At 39.9% G+C, this 23,447-nt stretch overlaps 1 protein-coding gene across 3 annotated transcripts in view; it reads right to left on the bottom strand.

Annotated features, from left to right (window-relative positions):
* Positions 1-23,447, bottom strand: part of LMBR1 (limb development membrane protein 1) — a 135,170-nt gene that overhangs the window by 78,601 nt on the left and 33,122 nt on the right. For all 3 annotated transcript variants that reach the window (XM_010829257.1, XM_010829258.1, XM_010829259.1), the window contains exon 5: positions 7,972-8,075. In XM_010829257.1, the coding sequence (XP_010827559.1) occupies positions 7,972-8,075 (104 nt within the window). The remainder of the gene's footprint in view (positions 1-7,971; positions 8,076-23,447) is intronic.

Below are 23,447 nucleotides of genomic sequence, written 5' to 3'. Positions count from 1 at the left end.
CGGCAGCCTACCAGGCTTCTCCGTCCCTGGGATTCTACAGAATACTACTGGAGTGGGTTGCCATTTCCTTCTCCAATGCACGAAAGTGAAAAGTGAAAGTGAAGACGCTCAGTTGTATCCGAATCTTAGCGACGCCACGGACTGCAGCCTACCAGGCTCCTCCGTCCATGGGATTTTCCAGGCAAGAGTACTGGAGCGGGTTGCCATTGCCTTCTCCTAAGGCACTCTCTAGTCAGCATTAAATCTGACATTTAATTTTACTTTCAAATAAAATTCACTACAACCAAGGGTAGCCAGTTTTCAACTTCCCCAAAAAAAGTTTTCGCAAAGAGACTCTAATTGATGATAATGATTATTCCTATAAAACTGTTTTATGTATATCAGAAGTATTAGGGCCAGTTTAATTAAAAGTATAATTAGTTTAAAGTCTGAACCTGGTGATTTTTTATTTCCTCCTTACCTAAACTTCTTACTTAATAGATAATGAGACATTAGTTGGTAATTTAATTATCATATAAAATAAAGTTTAAAATTCAGTTACCTATTAAATATAATACCTTTTTTTATGACTACACTGTTACAAGATAAAACCATTTCTATTTCAAAAGTAAATGAAGCCGTGTTGCCGCCACTCTAACACCTCCTGTTATTTGCTATCACGTGTGAAGCGACCCCACACCAACCTTCCTGGTGCTTCGGCTTTAGCTTGCGCACAGCTGGCACCTTCAGGCCTCTGATAATGATGCCACTTCTATCTGCACCTCAGTGCTTTACACACGGGTCAGGTGGGGCACCCAAAGACGAGGCCAGACTGCACTCCACTGTACAGATGCAGACACTAAGAATCGAGCCTGGACGTTCAGGTCAGCAAAGAAGACTCAGCAGTTAAGTCCGGGTCTTCTGAATACCAGCGCTTATGGTGCTGCCACTGTCAGATTAGATCAGATCAGTCGCTCAGTCGTGTTCGACTCTTTGCGACCCCATGAATCGCAGCACGCCAGGCCTCCCTGTCCCTCACCAACTCCCGGAGTTCACTCAGACTCACGTCCATTGAGTCAGTGATGCCATCCAGCCATCTCATCCTCTGTCGTCCCCTTCTCCTCCTGCCCCCAATCCCTCCCAGCATCAGAGTCTTTTCCAGTGAGTCAACTCTTCACGTGAGGTGGCCAAAGTACTGGAGTTTCAGCTTCAGCACCAGTCCTTCCAATGAACACCCAGGACTGATCTCCTTTAGGACGGACTGGTTGGATCTCCTTGCAGTCCAAGGGACTCTCAAGAGTCTTCTCCAACACCACAGTTCAAAAGCATCAATTCTTCGGCGCTCAGCGTTCTTCACAGTCCAACTCTCATATCCATACATGACCACTGGAAAAACCATAGCCTTGACTAGACGAACCTTTGTTGGCAAAGTAATGTCTCTGCTTTTGAATATGCTATCTAGGTTGGTCATAACTTTCCTCCCAAGGTACTACTAGGCAAATAAAGGGAAAATCTAGCCATACAGTAAAAATCTCTCCTCTTCTGATAACTGGAAAGTATCACATTATTACGAAGTGTGCAGGAACTGAGCAACGTGCTCTAAAAGCACAGCTGCTCTTTAACAGCAACTGATACTGTCGCTGACATCATGCTGTAGTTGCCGCCATCGTGCAACTGTACCAAGAAGGGTGATGAAATTAACATTATTCCATTAACTAAATGATTTTTAATTCAAAATCGTTTTAAACTCAAATAAGTGTTAAATAAAATAAATGCAACCTTTTCTTCAAAATAACGCTTTTATGGGTCTTTCTCTGAGACCCTGTGCGTCAAGCTCCAATGTCTGAAGTGCTCAGTTTGTATTATTATGATCACGCCTTTTACAGTAGAGTCACAATGCCAAAAGGAGCCCTGTACGTCACAACACTACCAGAACCAAATGTTCTGAAAATAATCATTCTTATCCATATTGTTTCCACAGAAAAAAACTAGACCCTCAACTGAAGGAAGGTAGAGGAATTCTTTTAATAAATTACTGAATGATTTTTTTTTTCTTGAAGGTGTTGGGAAAATCAAATTAACACATAACAATAGCTAGTGAGATATGACTCCATTTTCTGTAATAAACACCAAGATCAAAACGAGACCCAAGGTAAATTTCCTTGAAAGGTCCCCAGCAGGAGCTTCCCTTTTTGCATGTGATTTCCTCTCACCCACAAAAACCAGGCCAAATATGCGCATGTGCCACTAACACTAAGCAGCACTTCCTCAATCACTCATTTCCAACAATTTATGGATGATCACAGTGGCAAAAACGAGCAAAAATAATGAAAGAATGCAATGGACTTCCTACTCATTTCTGTGTCTTTTTAAGATGGAGGCCTGATACAAATTAGCCACTGGGGGGAAAAAGTCATCTGGTCATAAAATACAGTACAAGGTCACTTTTATGTAAGTTTGCCAAAAGGGACATAAACCAGGACAATTTCAAACTGTGACACAGGATAGAAACACATTAAAGCGATGTCTGTTCCTCCTCCATTGTGCTGTCACGGTGCTCAGCTTTATAGGCCTTGCAAGCACTGGCACCCAGCTCTTCGCTTCCACCTGGCCAGTCTAATTAATTAAGAAAGGAAGTTACCTCAGATTTTGTCCTTTCTGCTTTTATTATCAAGCACTTTGTTTGAAGTTCGAGGAGTTAACCTCTTAATCCTACAGACCGTGTGCTATGTTCTGGACATTTGGGGATGTCTGGATGGCTTCGGTAATTGGTCAGGATGTTGCTGTCACTTATGCTAAATTTTATGCCACAACTTCAAATCAAAAGTAGGCATTAATGTGAGGCACAGTATAAAGTTACTCCCAGAAACATCTTTGGTTCATGAAATAATCTGTCATCGAGATTTTTTTTTTACTTTCATTAAGTTGTTAAAATTTTTTCCCTCATGACACTTTATTTTCTTTACGACATTTTAATTCAAAGTAAGATGTTAGGTTACAATATGAAACAAACATATTCCTAACTCCCGTTTAAACCCTGGCTAGAGATCGCAGAGTCAGACACAACTGAGCGACTGAAGTGAACTGAACTGAGATTAGACCGGTTGATTATGCAATCGAAAAACATCTCTGACATCATCTGAAATAATCCAGAGGTCCCTCAGAGGCAGCGTGGGGAGAGTTACACAGGTGACCTGAGTATGACAGGAACAGGAGCGCGGTCAGCCCCAAGACCCTCACACTCTGGTGCGTGACTGAGCGGCCAAGACAAAAACTGTGGGAGAACACCTCTACCACAAAACAAAAGCAGAACCCACCAGACACAGCCTCTTCATCAGAGCTGAAACGTAAGACGCAAGCAGAGGGCAGGTTCAAACACACACGAACACACGTGAGGCTCACTACAGTACAGACAGGTGACCACGAAATGATCTAAATACACATCAACACAGGCAATGCTCACTACAATATAGACAGGTGACCATGAAATCATCTCAACTAGATTAATATTTAACTACTAACAGAATTCCAAAGTAAAAGTTACCTTCTTACAAAAAACAAAACAAAAAAGCCTGCTTTATCAAAACCACTTATATTCTCCTACCCTTGAGAATTATAAAGAAGGGAAAGAGCTAGGAGATGGACCCAATAAAAAGAAACATGGGCCAAGGCCGCGAGAGAAGAAAGGCGATTTAAGGCCCTTAAAAGGACACGGTCAACCCCCAGGCCTAAAATGTCCTGTTTGAATTAACATAGTGGTTTAATTAAAAACTAAGTAGAGAATTCTGCTTAATTTGATTCTCAATTCGAGCTCTGCATCCGCCGTGGCCAGTGGCCAATTTCCGCATCTCGGCACGATATGCAAGGGGCTGCTTTAAAATCGACTGCCCAGGGGAATCAATGGGAGTTTGGTGGGGCCATGTGCCGTTCAGGGGCTCCACCAGACTTCGACGCAGTAAAACAGCACCAGGAGGGAGGCCAAAGGGAAAAAAAGGAAATTTCACTTAACCATGTTACAAGTTTGTCATTACTCAAATTATTGTGCTCAATCTACCAATTACGGTGCTTTCTAAAGCTCTCCTCAAGGTCGCCTTGGAAGTAGATGTGTCAAATGTAACCAATGAACAAAGCGCTTTAAAGGGATCCACGTCAAAATGTCAGCAGCCCACCCCCTTCATCTGAGCAGTGGAGTTCCTCGCTGTGGTACAACCTATGGTAGTACCACCTGTGGAAAGCACTGGAGATGTTACCAAACATGTTCAGAGTCTGTGCAATAAATACAAATGGTCATATGTAACAGGATGGCACAATACTGCAAGCACAAATACACCTAACACATTAGACTGAAATAGACAATGCTAATAATAACCCCTGAAACTTCCGTGTAACTGGAAAAGGTAAATATTGTGAATAACATTCCATGATTACTCAGACTTTAAAGCTCTCTAAACATTTCTAATAAGGTCTAGATGCAAATTCTTTTTAAATTTTACTGAAATATATTTGATTTACAACGTTGTGTTAATTTCTGCTGTATAGAAAAGTGACTCAGTTATACATACATATATATTCTTTTTCAAATTCCTCTCCTTAGGTTTATCACAGAATACTGAATATAGTTCCTTGTAGATGTACGTTCTCTTAGGCAGTTTTGATTCTGCTTCAGTACATGCCATTTCAAAATGGGAAAAATAATGTGGAATCATAAAATTGTCTAATAATACATGAATAATTAAGAGCTGACTGCTGTATTTCGTTGCTTCCCAATGATCTATGCATGTAACACTGATGCTTTCTAGAGTACTTAACAGTCAAATGCACGAAGCTCTAAGATAGTGACAATAATACCCGACATTTACTGAGTTCAATCCTGGGTTATGTGTTTCACGTGGACAATCACTTCTCATTCAGTCTTCCAGACGAACGGTGAGGTAACTATCATTACTAGACCCACTCCACAGAAAGAAAACCTGAGGTGCAGACGATGCCGCCAGCCCAGGCAGCCGGACACTGAGGACAGACTCTCCCCCACAGTCCTGCAGCCTCTCCTCCACACCCCCGGCCCCAGACCAAGAGGAGAACTATTCTGCCAAGCCGCAACCCACCTCCCTCCTTCCTTCAGCAGCATTTATTAAAGACCACACACTTTAATTTGGTTTCTACAACTCCCATTCATCCCCCAGCTACCAGTCTCATAAGTGGGAGCCATCCTGAGCTCTGCTCCCCCGCCCCTTTAAATCCTCGGCTGTATCTGAGAATTAACAGGATGGGTCATGCCCACTGCATCCTACAATCTCTGGGTACATCAGTCCCCTCGGAGACCATGAGATGTAGCTAGTGGCTGGAGGGACTCTGAGGAAACATACTCAGAGATGCACTCAGAAAAGGCATTCTTTTAATCATGTACAAAGAGACTAGAAGTAAAAAAATTGGAAGGAAGAACTGCTGTGTAATTGTAGGCACAAAATATCTCTACTTACCTTCTTATACCTCTCCTCAAGCTGTCTCCCCTCTGACCTTGGTGGACATGCATCAACTGTTTTTAATTCTACAGATGGTGCTAACTCTGCTCCGACAGATTTAGCCAAGTCCCTTTTCCAGTTGGTTAGTTCACAACAAGGGAGGACGATGATCTGGACGCAAGAGGTCTGTCCATATTGCACACTGTTTTTAAAATAATCTATTTAACTAATAACCAGATTTCTACATAAAGCATAACCTAGGGATCATAGCTTTAATCTCCAAATATGAAAATGCATTTATAACACTGAGCTTTACGGAGTTTCTGCACTTGATAAGATGACTCATGAGACAGACGGGGGGTGGGGGAAACTCTGTGTGTTTGAAGCACAGACAAGGCCCTGTTAGTGACTCTGTTTGACAGTCAGGGGCGTGACTGATTCGGGGTGGTAATGTCCCCACAGAGCGCTCTGCATGTCCACTGCATGTACTCCTTCCCCAGGGACGTATGCTGACATTCTGATACATGCATTTATCTCTAAACATGCTTAAACAGAACAGTTGATGCAAAAGTCTCGTCAGCAATCCTGTGCCGACTCCCTGGTGTCTACAGCATTAAAACCCAGACTCTGGCCCAGGACGCGGGCCTCGGGGTCTGATCCTGGCCAGTGCTCTGTCCCTGTTCTCCCCTCTGAGCTAAGCATCGGCCACTCCCTAGTTCAGGCAGTGTCTCGGCCTTTGCTCAAGCCTGGATGCTCACCTGCAAGTCTCAGCTCATGCGCAGGATAACTCCTCCCTGAAGTCTTCCCAATTCTCTAGGCAAACCAAGACATCCCTCCCAGAGCAGCTTGGTGTATCAAAGTTCCTCCAGCATCTCTGACTTCTCCCTGTGTGAATCCCTTGAAGGCAAGAACACTGTCTTTTCGTTTCTGTACCCAGCAAGCTCCTCTAACAGCACAGGAATTACTGCTCAGTAAGGGCCTAGTAAAACTCTGCCAAGTGAACGACTACCCATCAAAAGGCTCCCACATTCTACAGAACTTGCTTTCTCGAGTGTCTCCGATGACCTCGTTTCTTCTTCTCCTCCGATGACCTCTTTCTTCTCCGTGACCACATTCTTTCCTTTCAACCCCTCTTTGACATTCTGTTCCTCATTCCAGTCTCCTAGAGCTCCATCTTTCGGTTTCCAGACCACACCCGCTCTGTTCACTACTACCTGCCACACCCCTGCAGCACACCCCTGCCCCCTTGCAGCACGCCTCTGGCCCTCCACCCCTGGGCCCCTGGCCGGCACTGCCCAGCAGGTACCCTGCTGGCTGTACCTGCACTCCCCACCGTGCTGACCTGTGAAGAACTGCACACTCTAGGAAGGTAAGACGCAAGCTCTGGGTCTTAGTTTGAGTTCTGCAGTGGTAGATATGAGGTTCTTAAGACAATTTAGTAACATTAATACCCTTGGATATAAAAGGAGAGTTTGAACTAAATCCCTTTCAACAACAAAACTTTCTATAATTCTCAAGAAATTATGTTTTTTATTTTTTAATTGTTATGTTTTCTATTTGTTTAAACTGAAACTGTACAAGTTGTTCCCATTACATGGATGACTTAAATAATTTACATGTATCATTATAAAAAGCAAATCAAATATATAAAAGCCAATGTTCTCAATGCAGGTTTGACCACCATACATAACCACCCACTCTGATCTCAGAAGATTCACCAAATATGAAAGCAACCGTATACCACAGTATGAATATGAATAACTCTAACTAAAAGTTAAAAAGGTGTAATGTGTCTGTAAACTGTAACACTAGAACTCATTTCATCAAGTTTTAAAAGTCACTCAAAAAGTATTAACTACTGAAATCCTTCCATTATATTCCAAGCTTTTATAGCAAAGAGCTCCACAAGCTATAAATGGACATGTTGCTCCCTTCACTTTAAAATGTCCTACTATTCAAGGACAGAGGGAGTGAGTCCCACTTACAAGTTCTGGATTAACTGTCTAAGATGCTCTGGCAGTCCTCTCTGCCCACTTCTCAGCCTCCCACACTCATCTCGCAGTAAGTCACGGAACCTGGGAACCTGACAATCCAGGGCAGCCTGGTAACATGCTGCCCTCCTGCAGACACTGGGTGTGAAGCCACTTCTGTATCAAGATACAGCTTCAGATTTTTATTTACACTAAATGACAGTATCGAGGAGAAGAATAACAGCTGTTGTATCGGCTTATTCATTCTGCAAAAGAGCTCTCCACCAGCTCTGCACATACTATAAAAAGCATTCAAAGGTCAAACGGTGACTTCCTTCCTGTGGACACTTTTATTAACTCAATGTGTAACATTATTAACATTATTGTAAAAGCATTATTAATATTAATAAGGCACTGCTATTATTAAATGTTTTACATTTCAGTAACAGTTGCTTAAGCCTACTATTTCTAGTTCAACAATGAATGACATTTACTTCTTCATTTAAGAAATTTAATTCTAAATTACTTAGAATTAATTAATTCTAAATTAATTTACTTACCTTTTTCAGACCAGCAAAACCTTCTGATTCCAGAAAGAAAAAGGCAAAGGGCATCAACACAAATAAACAAAGATTGGAAAAGAGAGAAGCAAGGTTCCACAAACCTACGAGGATAACAATAAAGGAAAGATGAGTTAGATACGGACAACCTTGTCAAAGAAAACTGCTGTGCTAAATTGTGCTATCAGTCAAAGCTCTGTGCTTTTTAATAGTAAAAACTAAACATAAACTTAATAGAGAGGCCTAACAAAGGACCTAAACTTAGAAATCAGAATAATAATTACATATTTCTGTAAAATCTTTATAACTCTGCAACTGTACTATTGGGAAAAGTCAATATAGAAACTACTGATTTTTCCTCATGCTCTAAAATAAATTCACTAAACATATGACATATGCAGCAATCCAAAGACAGAGCCTCTTCAGACATATTGGCACCTGAATATTTAAATTAGAGCCAGCAGCATTTATTGAGCACTTAATAAATGCCAGATACTCTACTAACCATTTTACATGTATTATCTTGGTTAATTTAAGCCTCATAAAACCCTAAAAGTAATAATTAGCATTTATTGAGCCCTCATGTGCCAAGCACTGTTCTAAATGATTTACAGATATTATACAAACTCATTTAGTCTTCACAGCAATCCCCCAACATGACAGAGGCTGGTTATATAAAACCCGCCAAGCCTGCAGAGCCTGCGAGGAGCTACACTAATTCCTGGGATTTTTAAAAACGACCGCATCAGAGAAGTTTAGTAAGCAACTCCAACTGGGAAAGAAAACTTGAGAGGCAAGCGAGTTCACATCACCTTTTCCCTTTCTAGCACATTCTACACTCATAAAATCACAATAAAAAGCAACTGAGATGATAGTAAGAGTTGATTTTTAAAAATACAGAACTTTAGGTATCTTGTTGGGATATCTGGACCAGCAGCTCACTTTTCATAGGTAATAGACTCAACTTTAAAACTGATGGCTATAATCTTCATTAAAATTTATACAATCAAAGATAAAAATTATGCTAAGCATAAATTCAACACACTACATACATTTAAAATCCAATGCTTTTGAAAACGGGCAACTGATGTTCTTCCAGGACCCTTACGTATATGGCACTGTTCCAGGCACTGGAGATGTAGCAATGAAGGAAACACACACCTCTGCCCTCGGGGACCTTCCATTTCAGACACATGGAGATTACACACTGAGCTCTCAGGGAACCAAAGCAGACAGCTCCCAACTGCCCTGGCTACAGACCCATATACACGTTTCCTAACAGCCCTAAACCCTTTCTGGAACAGCATGGAATATAAACAAAAAGAATGACTGCAGCACTTGTACAGGTTACCTAGAGAGATGTACTTCCTTTAGTAAACACGGTGATATAATTAAAAATCAATTTGCAGTTTCTTATTCAAAAATCTAGATAGGTTGAATGATTTTACAGTATATATTTATCTTAGCAGGAAACAGAATGTTTTACAAAGTGTCTTCAAAAACAACGTCTCATATGTTTCAGAGGGAAAAACTTTTAAAAATAAAAATTGTTCTAAATTACTTAACCACTTTTCAGTCTTAAAAAAAAAGATGCTAAAAATCTTAATCTTCTTCAATCAGAGGGCTTATAGTTACAGCCAATTGTATTGTGTTAATAACCAGGAAAGACACATAAGGATGGTGACCAAAGGGACACACAAGACTTCCAGACAGACCTGGGTTCGAGCCCCTGCACTTTCACATGACAACCTTCTAAGTCACGGGATCGTCATCTACACGAGGCTGAGGATCATGTCTGTAGGTGATGCTGAGAAGTCAGTGAAATAATGCATGGACAACCAGCACGTCTGTCACAAAATAAGCACTTAATGACTTTTTGCCTTTAATAGCCATCACAACCCGAGGCTGCTGACACACGGTGCTGACTAGCTCCCGCACCGAGCTACCGGGCTCTGCGAGCGCCCGTGTTCACTTGGTGAAAAAGCACGACGCATATAAAAGGCAAAAATATTGATCTGTAGCAAATGTGCTGAGTTATTATTGACACAGTGTGTATAATTTATTGACAGTTTATGACTTTATTGACATAAAGTGTACAATGTCATACAATTTGACAGTTACGTCCCTGTAACCAAGATAACAAATGCAACCGTCACTCCCAAGCCTCCTTACCATTTATAATCACTGCCTCCTGCACTCTCTACCCTACTCTATACTCCAGGAGTCAGACTCTGCACTTTATAAAAAAACTATAATTTTTATAAAAAACTAAAATTTTCTATGCACGGTAAATGTAGCACATGCTGTTGTTTTTGTCTGGCTTTTGTCACCTGGCACGATTCTGTTGAGATTTTTTCAACGCTGCGGCACATCGGTAGCCTGCCCCTTTGTATCAGATTGGATTCAGTCAACCACACTTCATCCATGTCCCTGCAAACTGAGCTGTGGCTCTCACAACTCAAGTTGTAGTTTATACAACACAACTTTATACATAAACTTGAGTTTTATACACTCAAGTGCAAGTCATATGGACACAAGCTTTCATATCTTTTGGGTAAATACGTGAGCATGTAATGTCTGACTCATAAAGTAGGTGTGTTTCTTAACATTTCAAGAAACTGCCAAAATGTTTTCCAAAGCAGGTATACAATTTCACATACCCCCCCACAGAGTTGAAGTCTCATCCACATTTTGACAAAAAAAGGGTCTTTTCAGCTTCAGTCGTTCTCACAGGTGCACACTGGGATCTCATCACCGCTTTAATTTGCATTGCCCCCATGAATAATAACGTCAAATCTTTTCATGAACTTATCTGCCACCCATTTACAACTTCTTTGCTAAATGTCTCTCCAAATGTGTTGCCCACTGTTTCATTGGGTTGTACTTAAGTGAGTTTGGCAGCTCTTTATACACTCTGATTACAAGTCTTTTATCAGGCATACGATTTCCAGATACCTTCACCCACTCTGTGAATTATCTTTTCATCCTTAACGCGATCTTTCAAAGAACAAGATTTCCTAATGTTGACAAAGTGCAATTTATCAATGTTTTCTTTACAGATCATGCTTTAGCTATCTTGCCTAAGAAATTACAGTCTAACCCAATGGCAAAGACTTTCTCCTATATTTCCCTTCTACAAGTGTTACAGTTTTACATTTAAGTCTATGATTCTTTTGAATTACTTTCTGCATGTGGTGTCAGATATGGACTGAAGTTCATTTTTAAACCTATGACTATCCAATTGCTCCAGTACCATTTATTGAAAACAGCCTCTTCCACCAAACTGCCTTTACATCTTTGCTAAAAAAAAATTTACAATATGTTTGGATGTGTTCCTGGACTCTGTATTCCATTACTTAGCCTATCTGTCCATCTCTGTGTTGATGCATGCAGCAGTGTCAGTTACTATGGCCTTAAACTTGGAGTCCTGCAGTCAGTCCTCCAATTTTGTTCTCTTTCAAAGGCGTTTTGGCCAGTCTAAGTCCTCTAAATTCCCATCTAAGTCTTAGGGCAGTTTTTCAATTTCCACCCCACCCCCCAAAAAAAACATGCTGGCACTCTGACTAAGATGGCGTTGAACCCATGGGTCAGTGGGGAGAACCGGCATACTAATGGCTTCCTTAACACTGCTGTCTTCTGGTCTGTGAACACAGCAGCACACCTCTCCAGGTACTTCAGCACGCGTTAATTCTCCTCAGCAGTGATGCCTCGCTTACAGTATTCAGGTCTCACGCATCCCTAACCACTTCACATTTTTTGTTCTACTGTATATAAATGGCTTTGGTTTTTAAATTGATTTCCAATTATTCATTGCTAGTGAAATGCAATGGTGTTTTATACATTGATCCTATATCCCTGCAACCTTGCAAGATTCACTGATTAGTTCTAATCGCTTTCTTAGAATAATTTCCATCAGAATTTCAATAGTCATGTCATCTGTTATTAGAGACAGTTTTACTTTTTCCTTTGCAATCTCATTTATTCTTTAAAAACCGCCAGAACAGAAGTAGTGAGAGGGGAAGCTCAGGTAAAAAGCATTCAGCCTTTCACTATTAAGTATGATGTTAGGGTTTTCACAGGCTCTTTATTAAGATGAGGGAATTCCCTTTCATGCCTAATGTGATGAGAGATTTTATCAGGAATGGACACTGAATTCTGCATATATTTGGTGACCATATGAATTTCCTGCTTTAGTATGCACATATGGTAAATTAAATTCACTGCTTTTGTCAAAAGTCATATTATCCTTTTTATATATTGTTATATTTGCTAAAATTATGTTTAAAATTTATACATCTATGTTCATGAGGGATATTTACCTATAGTTTTCACATATGTCTATCTGGTTTTGCTTTGGCATCAGGGTAATGCTGTCCTCAGAGTTGGGAAGTATTATCTCATTTTCAAATTCCTTAAAAAGTCTGTGTAGAACTGGCATTATTTCTTCCTTCAATACTTGGGAGGACTACCAATGAAGTCTTCTAAGCCTAGAGTTTTGTTTGTAAGAATGTTTGAAACATCCCCACAATGCCTGAGAATTTTTCAGTAGTTTTCGCCTTTCAAGGAATTTTTCCATTTCTCTAAGTTGTTGAATTTGCTGACATAAAGATATTCATAATACACACGAATTATGTTTTTAACAGCTGTAGAATCTGTAGTGATATCCCGATACTGATAACTGGTATCTGCTTTTCTGATCTGGCTAAATCTTTATCAACATTACTGACCTGCTCACTGATTTTCTCTATGCTTTCTGTTCTCTACTTTGTTCATTTCTCCTCCCATATTTTTTATTTCCCATCCCCTTACTTTGGGATTCATTTGCTCTCCTTTTCCTAGTTTCTTATGGTGGACACTGTACGAGACCTTTATTTCATTTTCTAAGAACAGGTATCCTTGTATTATAAATTTTGGAATGCTTCACTTTGATTTTCATTGAGTTCAAAGTACTTTCAAATTTCCCTTTTATTCTTTGAGTTACTGTGAAGGATGTTATTTAGTTACCAAATGTTGCTGTCACTGATTTCCCATTTAATTTTATTGTCCTTCAGTTCAGTTCAGTCGCTCAGTCGTGTCCAACTCTTTGCGACCCCATGAATCGCAGCACGCCAGGCCTCCCCGTGCATCACCAACTCCCAGAGTTCACTCAAACTCATGTCCATCGAGTCAGTGATACCATCCAGCCATCTCATCCTCTGTCGTCCCCTTTTCCTCCTGCCCCCAATCCCTCCCAGCATCATGGTCTTTTCCAATGAGTCAACTCTTCGCATGAAGTGGCCAAAGTACTGGAGTTTCAGCTGCAGCATCAGTCCTTCCAATGAACACCCAGGACTGATCTCCTTCAGAATGGACTGGTTGGATCTCCTTGCAGTCCAAGGGACTCTCAAGAGTCTTCTCCAACACCACAGTTCAAAAGCATCAATTCTTCAGTGCTCAACTTTCTTTATAGTCCAACTCTCACTCCATACATGACCACTGGGAAAACCATAGCCTTGACTAGACAGACCTTTGTTGGCAAAGTAATATCTCTGCTTTTGAATATGCTATCTAGGTTGGTCATAACTTTCCTTCCAAGGAGGAAGCGTCTTTTAATTTCATGGCTGCAATCACCATCTGCAGTGATTTTGGAGCCCAGAAAAATAAAGTCTGACACTGTTTGCCCATCTATTTCCCATGAAGTGATGGGACCAGATGCCATGATCTTAGTTTTCTGAATGTTGAGCTTTAAGCCAACTGTTTCACTCTCCACTTTCACTTTCACCAAGAGGCTTTTGAGTTCCTCTTCACTTTCTGCCATAAGGGTGGTGTCATCTGCATATCTGAGGTTATTGATATTTCTCCTGGCAATCTTGATTCCAGCTTGTGCTTCCTCCAGCCCAGTGTTTCTCATGATGTACTCTGCATAGAAGTTAAATAAGCAGGGTGACAATATACAGCCTTGACGTACTCCTTTTCCTAATTTGGAACCAGTCTGTTGTTCCATGTCCAGTTCTAACTGTTGCTTCCTGACCTGCATATAGGTTTCTCAAGAGGCAGGTCAGATGGTCTGGTATTCCCATCTCTTTCAGAATTTTCCACAGTTTATTGTGATCCACACAGTCAAAGGCTTTGGCATAGTCAATAAAGCAGAAATAGATGTTTTTCTGGAACTCTCTTGCTTTTTCCATGATCCAGCGGATGTTGGCAATTTGATCTCTGGTTCCTCTGCCTTTTCTAAACCAGTTTGAACATCCGGAAGCTCACGGTTCACGTATTGCTGAAGCCTGGCTTGGAGAATTTTGGGCATTATTTTACCAGCGTGTGAGATGAGTGCAATTGTGCAGTAGTTTGAGCATTCTTTGGCATTGCCTTTCTTTGGGATTGGAATGAAAACTGACATTTTCCAGTTAGAGAGCATCTTTTATGACTTCAAGTATTAAAATGTGTTTAATGACACTGAATATGGCTTTCTTGGTTCACATTCCCAGAGTACTTGAAAAGAATGTATATTCCACGACTGTTGGGCAGCGTTTCATCAATACAACTTAGGCCAAGATAGCTAATTTTATTCAGGTCTTCTATATCCTTAATTTTTCCTGGCTACTTGTTCCATAAATTATTGAAAAAGGGATAGTACATATCTGAACATAATTGTAACTTTGACTATTAATCCTTTCTTAAGTTTTTGCTTCATGTGTTTAATAGTGGAAGTCACTCAGTTGTGTCTGACTCTTTGCAATCCCATGTACTGTAGCCCACCAGGCTCCTCTGTCCATGGAATTCTCCAGGCCAAAATACCAGAGTGGGTAGCCATTCCCTTCTCCAGGAGATCTTCCCAACCCAGGGATTGAACCCAGGTCTCCCACATTGCAGGCGAATTCTTTACCATCTGAGTCAACAGGGAAGCTATGTAGTAAATAGGCATTTTTTCAGTAGATAAGTTTATTACTATGTTCTTTTAATGAATGAACCCCTTCATTATTATGAAATGATCTTTATGCCTGTTAACGTTTTTACCTTTCTCTGATAATAATACACTAATTACTTCATCTTCCTTTTTGTTAGAATTAGTATAGTAAATCTTTTTTTCTCCTATTGCCGTTAACCAGTGTGTGTGTGTTTACATTTAAAGCAGGTTCTTATAGGCAGCATATATTTGTGCTTTCTTTTTTATTCAATTTAATAATCTCCGTCTTCTAATCAGAATGTTTAGACCACTGATGTTTATTGCCATGATCAGGTTTAAGTATATCAATTTGCTCTTGGTTTTGTATTTGTTCCACTGTTTTGTCCTCCCTTTGCCTTCTTTTTCTGTGATCCTTTGGATTAAGTGTTGTTATGATACCATTCTATTTCTTCTGCTTGCTTATTGACTATACTTCTTCTTTGAGATACTTTAGGGTTCTTTGGGGTTTATCATATACACCTTTAAATCATCACAATCTGCCTGCAAGAGGTACAGCAACACTTGACACACAGCACTGAAGACGCTTACAGCCTACGTCCGCTTCTTTCCTCCCGCCCTTGTGCTATTGCTGGCATGCGCTTTTACTTGCGCGTTATAAAACTCACAATACATTGTTACTGTTTGTTATTTAAACAGCCAATTCTCTTTTCATAAGACTTATGTGATAAGTGCTCTTTTATATTTACCCGCAAATCAGCCGCCTCTAGCGCTCCTCATTCTGTTTCATAGGTCCAGGTTTCTGTCTTCTGCCACTCTGCCTCTGTTTGGAGGGCGCCCCTTATTTTTGGTACTGTAGGTCTGCAGTGATGGGCTTTCACCTTTTGTACATCTGAGACTGTCTTTATTTTGACTCTGTTTGGAAAAACATCTTCACTGGATATACACCAGGCTGGCAGGGCTTTCTTCTCTCAGTGCTCCGGAGACGTTGCTGCTCTGTCATCTGTCTTGCATTTTTTTCCCACAAGAGAGATGCTGTGATTCCCATCACTGTTCCTCTGTATTTTATATCTTTTTCTCTGATTTCTCCTTATCACTTGTTTTGACCAATCTGATGATGTATCTTGACAGGTCTCTTGTAACCGGGACAAGTTGAGCTTTTGAATAAGAGGGTTTGCAGTTTTTAATCTAATCTTGAAATTTTTCTGCCATTAGTTTTTCAAATATTTTTCTTAACCCTCTCTCCTTCAGGAACATCAATTATATCACTGATGCCCTGGTTTTCAGTCATTTTTTTTTCTGTTTCTTTTTTAGACAGTTTTCTATTGCTATGTCTTAGAATCCACTGATCTCTTCTGTAATATCTAATCTGCTTTTATCCTATCCACTACATTTCATGTCAGATATTACAGGTTTCATCTCTAGAAGTTTATTTGGTTGTTTTTTACATCTTTCATGTCTCAATACGTTCAGTCTTTCCTCCAGTTCTTGGAACAAATGAAACAGAGTTACAAGAAATGTTTCAGTGTTCTTATTTACTAATTTTGAATCTGTGTCAATTCCAAGTTCTGACTGACTTTTCTCTTCATTATGGGTTGTATTTTCCTGCTTTATACTCAGCTGTAGGCTCATGGGAGGCAGAGCAAATTCCCAAAGATATTCACGCCTTAATCCCTGGAGCTGTTACCCAGTATTATTAGTGAATATGCAACACGGTATATTTGTTTTTAGGGCTTCTGTAACAAAGTCCCACAAACGGGACAGCTTCAAACAATGAGAATTTATTCTCCCACCGTTGTGGAGGCTAGAGGTCCAAAATCAAGGTGTCAGGAGGACCACACTCCTTGCAGAGGTTCTAGGAAGACCCCTTCCTTGGAGGTAGCACACTCCTGGCCTCGTAGACGCATCACTCCAGCCTCAGCCTTTGTCTTCACATTCTGCCCATTGTGCAAGTCTCTGTTTTATCTTCTTGTAAGGACACTAGTTATTGGACTACAGCCCACCCTAATTCATCGTGGCCTTAATTTACTAATTATATCAGCAAGGATATTATTTCCAAATAAGGTTATGTTCTGAGGTTCTAAGCAGATGTGAACTTGGGGGAAACACTTTCAACCCAATACTCATGGAGACAAGAATGTTGCAGATACAATTAAGGCTGTGGACTTCAATAAAGAGAGACAGGGAAACCATCTTGGATAGGCCAGGTGGGTACAACCTAACCAAAGGAGTGTTTAAAAGCAGAGAACGTTCTCTCAGAGGAGTCAGGAATGCAGCAGAAGGGTAAGTCAGGGAAGAACTTGACACAGCTTTGCTAGGGATGGAGGCGGGGGGCGCTGTCACATGGAAAGCCTGAGGAAAGAGGCAGGTGGCCTGCAGGGCAGAAGGCACCTGGCTACAGCTAGCAGGGAAGTGGGGCCGCAGGCCACAACTAAAGAACCAAACTCCACGACTTGAATGAATCTGGAAGCAAATTCTTCCCCAGAGCCTCCAATAAATATACTATCTGGGAAAACCTTCACTTCAGCTCATGAGATTCTAAGGGCTCATGAGACCATAAGGGCCCTTTTTGGTCTGCCAAAAAGAGAACATCTGTTTCACACGATTTTCTTAAGGGCCATGTTTAAGCTGAGAATATGATAGCCCATTAATTCTATCCATCTCAGTAAAACAAAATGCTTAGCTGAGCTTCTGACCAGTTTGGAAAACACTAAAACAGAACACCTTAGTACATCCGAGCCTAAAGATACCAATATGTCTTTCAAATACAGAAAGTCTTTAACAAACCGGACTTCAGTAAAATGCTGAACAGACTCTGTGCACTTAGCGCACAAGAGAGTCACACAACTCATGGTTTAAGGCCTTCCCAGGCCTGGCAGCAGATGTCTAAGTGAGGGGCACTTTATGTCTGACCAGCCTGGGATCGCACCTACCAGCTTATACAAGACCTAGAAAAGGGACTCGAACTCTGCCGTCCTAGTTCATGTATAAATTGGGCTAAAACATAACTCACAGAGCACTCATGAACAACAGAAGAGAAATAACATACCAAAATGCTAAATTATCATCAGTGCCTCTCCTGCCCTGTCTCAACATAATGCAAATGGTCCAAAATCCTGAAAATTCCAAAGCACATCAGCAATTAGGCCAGACAGGTGACGCCAGTGGTAAAAAAACAACAACAACAAAAAAACAAAACCATCTGCCAATGCAGGAGACATAAGAGATGCAAGTTCAATCCCTGGGTGGGGAAGATCCCCTGGAGGAAGGCAGGCAACCCACTCCAGTATTCTTGCTTGGAGAATCCCATGGACAGGGGAGTCTGGTGGGCCACAGTCCATGGGGTCGCAGCTCTCGATCCTTTCCTTAAAGAACAATTCTCATTAATTACACCAAAAAAAGCTTACACAACAATACTCTGTATTCTAATATGGCATTAAAAGTACATGAAAACAACAATGACAAAAAACAGGCTCAGAAAATAAACTGCAAAGAAATATACCAAATTATTAACAATGTGAACACAGTAGAATTATGGATGATTTTTTTTCTTCCCACTGGCCTACACGTTCTAAGCCTTCTATAAGGGGCATATAAAGACCCTTAAAAATCATATTTAAATTCCTTTGTGAAACTCAAAATCCTCCACACCACTGTATCAAATAACTTCCCCACAAAATGCCTAAGAAGGGCAGAGAGCAGCAAAGCTTAATTGAGATGCAGCTGCTAGCTGGGTCCCCAGTCAGTCACAGATCTCAGTCTACTTACTTTCTAGCCTCGCTAAGCACAATTCACATTCTACCCTCTGCAAAATCACAAATTATGGAGTGGCAGCAGCTTCAGAGGGTGCACTCAAATAGTTTCAACCATGAGTATAAACCTTGAATGCTTCACTATACTTTTATAATCAGGGGGAAATTTTTATTTAGGCTTTGTAATTTGAAACAATTATCATCCATGTTATAAAGGAGACATCATTATTGCTGATTTCTAAATATACAAAGTATATATATATACTTCTAGAATTTATCCTTCTGATCATTATGTGTCCCTTTCATGTAGTGAAAAACACAAATTCAAATTCTTCTCTAGAAATCAAAAGTTGAAAAATTTAAGTCTGCCTTTGGCTAAAGATCACAAATCCGGAAAAATATCTATTCTAACTAACCAACACACTTAAAACGAAGATAGTCATGAAAATCTAAATAAAGAAATCTTTATCAATAAGTGAAGAAAACAGGATGATCACAAAGATTCTGAATAACAATTCATTTAAGTTTGTAATGAAACTGGTGTCTTCTTTTATGTACTGAACTTTATATATTACTATAACACATATAATTTAATTTTTTTAATTTTCCCCCACTTCCCTCTTTCCAGGAAAGTCAACATTACTGCTGATGGTTCTACCAACCACAACTGCAAAAAGAGATATAACCACCACCACATTTATTTTTTTAAGAAAAATTCAGTTAACACAAAGAATTTGAAAGTTGATGGTAATATTCTAGGTAACAGTATAATCACCTATGTAAATAACCAGCTTTTTAAAAAATCTAAATAATTAAATGCAAAAAATTAAATTTATTAACCAGAATAAATGTGAAACCTTCAGACTCAGCTCATGCTAATTTAATTATCAAATCTGCACATATAAGAAAGTTAAAGTTACCATGAGAACATTTAATTAGAAAAATAATAAAGCTACTATACACTAAGTTGTCATTTTATTTTTGAAAACTGTAAAACTTAACATGGGGTCGCAAAGAGTCGGACACGACTGAGTGACTGAACCGAACTGAACTGAAAACTTACCAAGTTTTCAGCATTCTGCAAACATATATCAGACACACGTAAGCATCTCTTAAGAATATGGTATAATTTTGATAAAATGTTCTTAAATTAAAAATTAGGGCTAATACACATAAGATACTACTACCACCACCTTTATTGTATTATATATTATTACTTACCAATTTGTAAAAGAAAAAATGTTAGCTAAATTTCTCTACTTCAGAAAACTAAAATCATATGCTCCAACACAGTAGAACCCTAAAAATTCAGAAAACTTGCAGTTTATCTAAATCAGTTGCAATGACAACTGTTTTGAAAGACATTCAATGTCTATCCCCCAAAGAGGTATCTAAACAAACAAAAGCTATTTAACAATTCCAGAATACTTAGTTCAAAACTCAACCCAGCCAAACTGAACTTCCAGATCACCAATGGATACATTACCCTCTAGCTCCATCTGCTGGAGTCACAAAATATTTCAATACAAAATATAACACTATGAAGCAAAAAAAACTATCACTTTTTATCACACAGACAAAAAACTTCATTCATTTAAATTAGAAAATTAATTCAAGTTCAGCCATATTCAATAATTTCCAAAGCGGTAAAACTAAGTTAAAACCATATTTCACTGGAATTGAAGATCTAATCCAACTGCCAAAAAGTGACATACAATAAGAAAAATTCCAAGAAAGCATAAGCTTTAAAGGGAAGACTACAAGTTTGCTCTTGAAAGTGAGTGTTGTGAGAACCTCACACGTATAGCTTGTGCTTCTGTACTTGGAAAACAAAACAAAAAGAACAAATTTAGCAACAAGCTGTGAAACATTTTAACTCTGTTTTTAAAATTAAAAAAGCAAGACACATCTACTGTAGAAATACTATAAATGCAAACACCAAAACAAAATTTTTTATAAAACATAAATTTTCTATATTATATAATCCTACCACTCAAAGAAAAACTTTTTTTCAACATCTTTCTATATAAACACATATTCATCTGCATCATCATCTATAATGGTAAAAAAAGCACTCCACTGTCTGGATCTACCAAAATTTAAGCAAATCTCCTACTTAGATTGCTTTTTATTTTCACCATTATAAATAATAAATATCAAGTAACTATACAACTAGAATAATGCACATTATAATAAATGACTGAATTATTGAAACCAATTAACTAGAAATTGTTAGTAATATTTAAAGATGATACCTTAAAATTTAGTAAGAACTAACTTTTGATTTAATGTTTATACATAAGTAAACATGATACCTATTTTTCCTTTTTAAATTTAATTGATTATAATCTAAAAGTTTGAATTTTTTGACCTTCTGCGGGTCTTGAAAATGTATAAAACAAAGATGGATTTGGGGCTGTCCTTGCATCATGGCCAAAATACCACACTGGCTCTTCTTGCTGACAAATCAAAATATGGCACACACACCTTGCAAAGTCAAGCCAGATTCATTGTCGTTATCTTTCAACAGGCTGAATCTTCAAATGGTCAATCATATTACAAATGTGTATCTCTGTCTGGTCATAAGTGAGCATAGATAGCTTAGCTGAGAGAAAATACCCCAAAAACTGAAGAATTATTTCCTTATTTAACTTAAGGTTATAACTTGATTCTATCCAAAGGTATATGAAAGTTTCATTTTCATTTTAAACCCACATGCATGAAAGTATCAGTTTGAAGTGGATAAGTCAGTGGCACTTAGTGTGTTTACAACGCTGGGCAACGACCTTCCTCCAGTCCCAAAGCACTCTCCTCACTCAAGAAGGGAGAGCCACTAAGCAGCTGGGTGGTGGTTCATCTGGAGAATTCCGTGCTTCTCCACTTACTAATAGTGAAGATACAGAAAGTGAATACAATGGACACTTTCTTTTATTTTTATTCTTTCACTATTTTAATTGTAATAATAAATTAGAATTAAAAATAATACAATTGTAGCTACCATTTTAACTTGTCCTCTCGGTCCCTTCTGTACCATCCTATAATAAACTACAGTCACTGGCATGTCATGGCCCACACCAAGGGAACAATGAACCCATCTCTCTCAGCACCCAGCTGACAGTGACAGAGAGCCCCAGCTAAAACCATCAGTGAGCAGAAGACTATCAACCTGACCCACTCCAGCTCCAATACCATTTCTATATTATGTTTTCGAAGAAAATGTTTTAATAATTTTCTCATTGTAGACACAGCTACATCTTACTGAAAGATAGCAATTTAGAACTAAGTTTAATGTTCTATTTATTCATGTCACTGAATTTTGGCCCAGAACCCTGTAATTCCAAGGTAATACAGTTAACATGAAACATTTCAAACACATGTCCAAGATCCAACCCTGTATTCAAGCTAAACTGAGTACATTTAGATATCAAAGCACTGACAACACGTATTTTAGCCTCTAATCCTCATGTGATTTACACATTAAAGGCACAATCATTCCATACTGATAATTATTCAGAATAAGCCATTAAATTTATTTTCAAATTAAGTCCACTCTATCAAAGTATTCCTAATAATACAATTAATAACTGTTACTCATCCAATCAATGAATCTTTACTTGTCCCTGTGCAAGAACCAGGACAGGTGCCTCATGGGAGATTAAGAGAATTTAAGACATGTTCCCAGGCCTCAAAGAATTTAGCATAAATTTATAAAACATTTAACAAAAAAGACAAAAAATAATTCAAGAAAACCCCATAAATGTCACAAGACAGCAAATGTTAGCACATGAACACGGACACCATCACTGCCCTGGGTAAGAGAAATCATCAGACATTCCGGGACTACTGACTCTGACTCTGAAATGACACTACCCCCAGGGGACCCAAAACGTCACCCAGGTCAGAGCAGGGGCCTGTGGAGGTCAAGGGGTCAAGGGAGTTTAGCTCAGGCTGCACACGTCTCAGTGGGTCCCTGAACCTGTGCTGCAGTTCTTTCCCCAGGTCTGAAATGCCTAACCGGAATGGACGTGCTCAAATGCAGGCAGAATCCCCACACAGTTCCGTGACCTGCAGAATAAGAGCTATCACAGTGAGAAAGGCCAAGCGGAAGCCACGAGAACCACCTCTAACGTGGAAACCATAACCCACAAGAAATCCCACATTCCTGAAGGTAAGGTGGGGAATGAGAGGGGGCTGACTCTCACATCCCCAAGAGGGACCTTGGAGAATGACTGTAGGTTCTTAGCAGCTTAACCAGAGAGCGACTGTCAACCAGGGGGTGCTACGGTGACGCTGCTGCAGCAGACACGGCTTCACTACGAGGGCAAATGAACACATGTCCTGGTACCTGGTATGCCACCAATGTGACAAAAGCTTTTTTCCTCCATCCCTGGCCATGAGGCCTGCACTGGCAGGCGGGTTTTTCACCACTGGGGCCACCTGGGAAAGCCCACCCATGAGGCCCGCAGGAAGCAGTCTGCTTTCGGCTGGTAAAGCAGACAACTCATCTTCACTGTCCTGACTTCGGGGCCCAGGTCCTCTCGGCCCTATGTCACAGCTGAGTTTGAGGGATCTCCATCACCATTCCCTCCCAGGGGACTGCACCCTGCTCCACTACACAGATGACAGTACGCTAGTCAGACCCAGTGAGCAAGCAGCAGCGACGACTCTAGACTTGTCGGAAGACACTCCGGGCCCAGCGGTCTGGGTCACAGCCCTTCGCGGCTGTGGCACCTGGCCTCCCCTACACCAAGCAGAGGTGCACTGCTCAGGGCCTTCTTGGGATTTGGAAAAGGAACATGCTCCTCGCCCAGGTGCGCCACTCTGGCCCATTGCTGAGTGAT

This window comes from Bison bison, unplaced genomic scaffold (assembly GCF_000754665.1).
Source record: "Bison bison bison isolate TAMUID 2011002044 unplaced genomic scaffold, Bison_UMD1.0 scf7180017864503, whole genome shotgun sequence".
NCBI lineage: Eukaryota > Metazoa > Chordata > Mammalia > Artiodactyla > Bovidae > Bison > Bison bison.
The sequence above is the reverse complement of the archived record's forward strand: the minus strand, read 5'-3'. Positions and strand labels throughout refer to the sequence as shown.